The following is a 7578-nucleotide window of genomic DNA, read 5'->3' as shown; positions in this document are numbered from 1 at the left end:
CCTCCGAGCGCCGGGCAGCCTGTAGCCGGCAGGCAGCTGGTCTTCACCGCTGCAGCTCGGCAGGGCTCGTCCGCCGAGCCCCAGGGTCGGGGTGGCTGTCACTGGCGCGGCGTAGCCCGCTCCGACTTCGTGCCACGATGCGTCAGCTGTGGCTGCTAATAAGCTGAGCTTGTAATTGTTGCTAATTATCATGGCACAAATGGTGGATCTTACTGTGGTGTAAGAGGCCTGTGTTTTCGTAGGTGTGGTCTTTGTAAATTCTGGGATGCTTGTCAGGTCACCTGGTTTGGCTGAATGACCTGTGGTTTGTTTTTCTTAGCTGGGGTGGAAGTTCTACGATGCGGACGATTATCATTCTGCAGAGAATAAAAAGAAGATGGCAGAAGGGATACCGCTGAATGATGAGGTACCTTGTATAAATCGTGAAAGAACAGTCACTGACCCGTTTATCTGTGTAACCTCTGGCACGTGGTGCTAAAATAAATTGTGCTATATATAGACTAGGCCGACTGTAAGCACGGGCTGAATTTATTGGTCTGTAGTTGGTAAGAGGGGGAGCCTGCTTCTGTTACAAAGGATTCTGCATAAAAAAGTAGTTTATCGAAGTGTGCTTGGAGCTCACAAGCAGTTTGATGCTGATTCAGGATTTGTCAGAAATTGCTCCATACCACTACACACAGTTGCAGCTCAGATTACTCTCTGCTTCTTTGAGATAAACACAGGAAGACAGACAACAGTCTTAAGTAAATTTCATCACTTTCAGTTATTGCAGTGATTACTCCACAGTCTTCTGTTTTATATGATCCTACTTAACACGTGCTTCCTTCCCTTCAGCCTGTTGTTCAGCCTCGACAGATAAAAGTGATTAAGTTTAGTTTTACAATACCTAGGAATTCAGAGACTTGAGTAAATCAGAAAAGCTGCAAGATGACACCTCTTGAACTTTCTTCTGGGAAATCTCTAGAAACATAAAGCTGAACTGGAGAGTTCTTCAAAGCACTCTCTATAAAGTGAAAAAAATATTCTAGATCCTTGTTAAAAACTTTAATCTCTCACTAGTGGTTGGAAGTTCATAAAAGCTGGTATGTTGTCTAAAGCAGCACTGCACAATTGAATGACTAAACACTGGTGTGTGGTGCCCAGCAAGAGGTGAGCATCTCTTCTGAACCACCAGGTATGCAAAATCATGAGGGCCTTCTTGAATGCCAGTGGGAACTCATTCTGTAATGATAGTAACAAAAAATAGTTGCATTTATTTGTCCAAATTATCCCATGTTATGGTCATCCAGTAGTGGCAGCACTGAAAGATTGAACGGGAGCGATTGTTTAGCGCCCAGTAGGTATGACAAAAGTTTGTGAGAGCTTAAAATCTGGAATAGGAATATAATGAGAAGCTGATCAATCACTCAACATTGTGTTTGCCTAGCTACTGAGCAAAAGCGTTGCAAAATTGTGGCTATGATTACGTATATTTGTGATTGCTACTGACAAAAAATTCTATACCTATGTTATTGCAGATAACTAAATTTAGGTCTGTCTGTTCCCAAAAACCTTAGCTTTGATCCAGAACATTGTGTGTGTATGCCAAGATAAAAGGAAAAAGAAGTAACAGTTCAGGCTGTACATTTGAACATTTTATTTGTTTGAACGTTTATTTGAACATTTATTTATTTGTATAATAGAAGCAGGAGGGAAGCGGACTGTCTTCCAGAGGTTTACAAGGCGCTTGCTACATGTAAACACACAGGACTTCCATCAGATACTTGTAGGTATCTGTAATACAAAATGTAGTTACTATCAAAAACACGGTTTTAGTGTATGCCTAGCACTTCTCGTAGGCCTTCAGGCAGAGGTAGCAAGTCTACATGAGAAAGAAAGAGAATCAAAACTGAACTTGCTGCGCAGTGTACTGCTAATTGCCATTTCTAGTCGAATGCGTGAGATGTGAGAACCAATTGTTACAGATCATCTTCATGAACTTTGAACTAACTTGGGTTTTCTCTAGGACAGGATTCCCTGGCTTTGTGCGCTGCATGAAATGCTGAGGAGGTAAGAGAACACCTAACTTTAAGGAGTTTGGGCTAAGGACAAAAAAAAGTACCGAAAGTGTATTTCCCAAAGCAAAAATGTGTGTGGTAGTGTGAAAACATTCTGCAGGTAGTGAAGCCATTCTGCTTTCACTAATGTAAGCTGTCATAGTAATTGCTGAGGGTGAGAGAATCAGCCAGTGACAGTGCTGGGATAATCGTTACCAGTTATACTTGGTTTTCTACCATCTGTGTAAAAACAATTTCAAGGATCCACTTTAGCGATAAGCCTGAGGTTAGCTACTTAGAGAGGCCAGCCCCAAACCACGCTGGTAATGACAGCAGGATAATACTTTGTAAAATATTGTTAGTTTTAGTAAGGTGTGGTGTCAAGCAAATGTGACACCAGCTGCCGTAGGATCCTCACAGAGAAGCTGATGGAAGTAAAGGCTGGACGAGCAGACAGTGAGGTGGGTTGAATGCTGGCTGAATAGCCAGGCACAGAGGGTGGCGATCAGTCTAGCTGGAGACCAGGAACTAGCCATGTACCTCAGGGGTCAGCACTGGCTCCCATCCTGTTTGAGATCTTAATTAATGATCTAGATGAGGAGGCAGAGTGTTCCTTCAGCAGGTTGGCAGCTGACATCAAACTGGGAGGAGTGGTTAATCCAGAAGGACCTTGACAGGCTGTAGAAATGGGCTGGAAGGAACCTCACGCAGTTTTTCAGAAAAGTGCAAAGTCCTGCCGCTGGGGAGGAACAAGCCCAGGCATCAGTACAGACACTAAGGGGCACCCAGATGGAAAGCAGCTTTGCAGAGAAGAATCGGGGGCGGTGGGGCATGGTGGTCACTCAAGGAGAACATAAGCCAGCAGCGTGCTCATCGGGCAAGGCAGGGCAGTGATACCCGGGGCTGCATTATACGAAGTATTGCCAGCATGCTGAGGGCAGTGATCCTTCCTCTCTCCTCGGCACTGGTGAGGACACACCTGGAGTACTGCGTCCAGTTCTGGGCTCCCCGTTACAGGAGAGACATGGACGTACTGGAGAGCATCCAGTGAAGGGGCAGGTAGATGATGAAGGGACTGGAGCATCTCCCAAATATGGAAAGGCTGGGAGAGCAGGGACTGTTCAGCCTGACTTTATACGTTGGCTGTTCCTTGCTCGTGCCTGTCGGGTGCCTGTACCTCACTGGAGCGTTGGGTTAATACACTGAGCACTTTGTCTGGATTCTTACGCTGCATCCATTGCTTTACGGTACGTGCTAGCCCAAGGCCACTGCCCAGCTCCAGAAACTTTGCAAAATCAAGTGTACTTTAAAAGAGCCTTAGCCAACGTGTAATTACTAGTACTCAGAACTAGTTGAGGCTGGCATTGGCTTACCTAGGTGATCATAGTAGGTATTTTAAGTTCTTATTTCCCTGTGAACCAAAATCTGATGAATGTAGCATGATTTTCAAAGAGGTTTATACCTAACTTTAGTTTGATTACAGAATGTATTTTCTTAGGCAGTCGACACCCACAATTTAATGCGTGCTTTGTTCTGAGAAACCTCGCCAGTAAAATATTCACGTGCAAGGCATGAATTTACCTGCACACAATCCCTTTTTTAAGTTGAAGTTGGCCTATATGCAGTGCTGCCAATGAATACGGGAGACATGTACCACTACAGTTAAATCTGAGGCAGTGAAAACAGCTGTGGGATGTACCCCTACGTATGTATGGAAGAACAGACCTCTGCTGCTCAGCAGCCACTCACTCTAGACAGATCAGCACGGTCGTTTTGTATAGATAATCGATGGGGGTTTGTATGGACCTTCAGGCGCTGCTCTTCTCAGCAAGTAAGGAAATGATCGTGGCGCTTCCTTGTGTTGGAATTCAATTTAATGTGGTAGAGAACGGTGGGTGATAGAAAAGGTCCCCAAGGTAGAGGTTTTACCAGGAGGCTGCCTGGCCTGACTTCACTTTCAGATCACATCGTTACCTGCACTGGAAATTTGGTATCAAAATACTGAGAAAATTTAGAAAAAATGCCACTACTTCCAAAGATCCCAGGCTTGTCTCCCTCGTTGAGCAGAACTAATGAGCCAGTTCGTTATACCACACGTGGATGGTTTGTTGTGGGTTTTTTTGTTGGTTTTTTTTTTTTTTTTTTAATCTTTAATAGAGAAGACTCATCAGGACAAGATACAATTCTGGCCTGTTCTGCACTGAAGAAGATGTATAGGTGTGTGTTACTTAGTGGAGCATCTGCAATAGGAAGCAACCAGCCAGAGCAACCAGGAGAAAACGCCGCACTGCAGATCCTCTTTGTGCATTTGGATGGGCCTGTAGACATCATTGCTGGCCGCCTGGAGAAGAGGAGGGGACATTTTATGCCACTTCAACTTCTCAAGTCTCAGTTTGATACTCTGGAGCCTCCTAGCGCACCAGAAAACTTCATTACTGTCAGTCTGGAAAAATCTCTCCCTGAAATAGTGCTGGAGATTGAGAGCGCCATCCGGGGTGAGGCTTTTCCGGAGTAGGTTTCTGAATTACAGGTACAGAAATCCCTTTAAGGATACTGAGGATATGAAACAGCATTTTAATTATTAAACTGATTATTAAATCACACCAGCTGATTTTTCCTGATAATGGATTGCAATAATAAGAGCTGGTTTAGTACTCTTGGTATTTTTATCATGGCTCTGTAAAAGACACAGGGAATTTTCAAAACTGGAATTTTTCAAAACTTTCTAAACTCTTCACTGTACGCTCCTAACACCTGTTTGAGGAACAGCCTGCTTTTGAGTATCCTGCCCAAGGGTCACGCACAGTAATTTGTTTCCTTCAGTTTTTACATGAAGGTGGGCACATCTGCTGTGAAGTGATGAAATAATTTGCAGCTTTATTAGAAACAATATATATTGTTTTCTAGAAGTCTGAGTTCTGTGCCTGACACTACCACTGTCTTAGTGCCAGATCTTCAACGAGTTGTAGCTACTGTGTTTGCGTCCTTGGTAACTTCACCAGGGCACTGCTGACCTCATGAGAGTGAACTCTTACTGTATGCATTGAGCTCCAAACTGAAAAACATGAGGAAAAAGGTGGTGGTGAGACAATATACAAAATATAACTGTTGGGAAATCTTCAGAAATAAAGTGGCATCATATGGTCTCTGAATTTGCATCTTTCATGTACAAAGCACACCCGTTGATGGAGTGCAGTGGAGAGTGAGTCCACCAGGGATCTAAGATGCTGAGTAAAGCCCTTCCCAAATCTTTGTCCGCAAAGCCAAGCCATGGTGATGAGACTTGTGTTTTTATCTCCTTTAGGAAAACTAACCTTCTTTTTCACAGCCGGACCACCTTCTTCACCTCTCTTTTCTGGTGTGCTTTCGTCTTCCACCTCAGCCAGTGTCAGTCCATTACCTGCTTATGGATGGGTGTTCGCACAAGTGCTTTAAAGCTCAAGATCAACCTATTTCTAAAACACATTTTTCACTTTTCTGATCAGAAGTTTTCAAATACCCAACCAGTTACTTAACTCACAGAATTTAAGGTTAAAAACCTTTTTTTTATTGCCAAAGTGTTTTTAAAAAGTTTATTCCTTGTTACGCAAGAGGTGCCTTTTTAGCTTAACTTAATGCAGATGATAGTTTCTGTGAGAAAGATTAGAGTCATGAATGGAATCATCCCCATGTGCACATGGATTATTTTTAGTGTGTCAAACAATTATTTATTTCTAGGTTGATGGATTTAACTCCTTTAGAAGAAAACCTCATGTTCCGAAGCATATTTGGTGCGATATTTACTTGGAGAGCTAGTTGGATTTTTGTCTGGATTCTCATTCTGTATGAGTATTAAGGGCTTTGTGGTTTACTAGACAAAGTACTGTGCTTAGATCAGAGCGATAAATGGGCATTATCTGACTGAAAGCATTTTTAGGAACAGATTTGGGAGTGTAGACATAACCCACCCCCCCCCAGAGTGGTCTTCTCCTGTTTGTTATGACCTGCAGGGAGAATACAGGGCAGTTACCAGATTTGGTCTGCTACTGTACACTGCAGCAGCTCTAGGAAAAAAAGCTTCCTCTCAATTCAGAGCCTGTTTACTCTGAGAGCCAAGGTGCGAGCTTAAGACTTAGAGGCAAAGTTAAGTGCAAGAGACAGGCGCGTCTGGCTGATTCTTAACACCCTCAAATTTCAGAGCCTAGGCATCTCTGCAGACCAAGTGACTCCTGAGAACTGTGGGAGTAGCCGAGAAAATCCAAGGAATAGCACCATCTCCTGGTACCTGTGCATTTAACGAAGTCTCACTTTCCAAACACCATTTTACAAACAAAAGAGCTTTTAAATATTCCCATTATTAAATGGAGTTTTGCTCACCTTTTTTTCAGACACAACAGAACAGTATCAGGACACTGTACAGGGATTGAAAAGCAGCTGCATCCTGTCACAAACAGACCTTTGAATAAAAAAAAAAAAGTTTTCAAGTGTGTTTTCTGAGGAGGCCAGACTCTTTTAGATGTTTGTGAGCTTCCATGGGGATGCTGACAAAGGAGCTGGCACTGACAGAAATTGGTACTCAACACCTTAAAAAACTGTCCTGCCTTAGGGAAGTCTATGTAAACCTTTGGAATTTGGAAGTCTTTTCTAAACAAAATACTATGGTCAAAAAAAAAAAAGTTTTCAAGTGTGTTTTCTGAGGAGGCCAGACTCTTTTAGATGTTTGTGAGCTTCCATGGGGATGCTGACAAAGGAGCTGGCACTGACAGAAATTGGTACTCAACACCTTAAAAAACTGTCCTGCCTTAGGGAAGTCTATGTAAACCTTTGGAATTTGGAAGTCTTTTCTAAACAAAATACTATGGTCATTCTTACAGGCAGCTCATGCTGCTTCAAACTAGGTTGGGGTGTTTCTCACTCTTTGGTCCAATGACAGGGATATTACCTTCCCCCTTCACCTTCTAATATATTTGCCTTTTGCTTTTATTTAAAGCAAAACCAAGTGTTTCCACAGTTCAAATGATGCTGAAAGGACAACAAAGCAACCATTTAAATTAACACAGCATCAATCTTGTGAATGGCAGGGGCAGCCTGCACTACTGTGGTTCAGTACCTCAGCCTGTTGAGTCTTAATTAGCTGGTGCCTGACGGTTTTAATTCCCACTTTCACTCTTCCATTAATCTCCCCTATTTTAGCTTCTGTATGAAGCACCTAAGGCTGGTCATATTTTGCAGACCTCGTGTTGAGGAGAACCTCCTGTTTCCAACAAAGGGCAGCAGGCACTATGTGGACAAATAGTAAGATGCTAAGCGTACACCAGTTTTTCTCAGAACACCGATGTGAAGGTCATGCCAAGCATCTGCTTGTCTCTCACAAATCGCAGAAGAGGAGGGAGTTTGCCGCCACCTTGCTCCATTCCAGAGGGGCACAGATACAGCCAAAAAAATTGCAGCACCTGCCCGTCTCAATTATAAAAAAAATTCCCGAGCAGTCTTCACTTCCACATGGAAGTGAGGGTGATAACTTTAGGAACACAACTTCTTACAGATGCTTTCCCTCTAAGCT

At 43.2% G+C, this 7578-nt stretch overlaps 1 protein-coding gene across 1 annotated transcript; it reads left to right on the top strand.

Moving 5' to 3' along the window:
• The first annotated feature begins 325 nt into the window (after window positions 1-325).
• IDNK (idnK, gluconokinase homolog (E. coli)) lies at window positions 326-4551 on the top strand. The gene is made up of 3 exons (XM_010136194.1): window positions 326-406; window positions 2006-2049; window positions 4194-4551. The coding sequence occupies exons 1-3, from the start codon at window positions 377-379 to the stop codon at window positions 4549-4551; spliced, it is 432 nt and encodes a 143-aa protein (XP_010134496.1). The 5' UTR covers window positions 326-376.
• Window positions 4552-7578: the final 3027 nt, after the last annotated feature.

This window comes from Buceros rhinoceros, unplaced genomic scaffold (assembly GCF_000710305.1).
Source record: "Buceros rhinoceros silvestris isolate BGI_N320 unplaced genomic scaffold, ASM71030v1 scaffold46095, whole genome shotgun sequence".
Taxonomy (NCBI): Eukaryota; Metazoa; Chordata; class Aves; order Bucerotiformes; family Bucerotidae; genus Buceros; species Buceros rhinoceros.
This window is presented reverse-complemented; position numbering and strand designations above follow the sequence as displayed.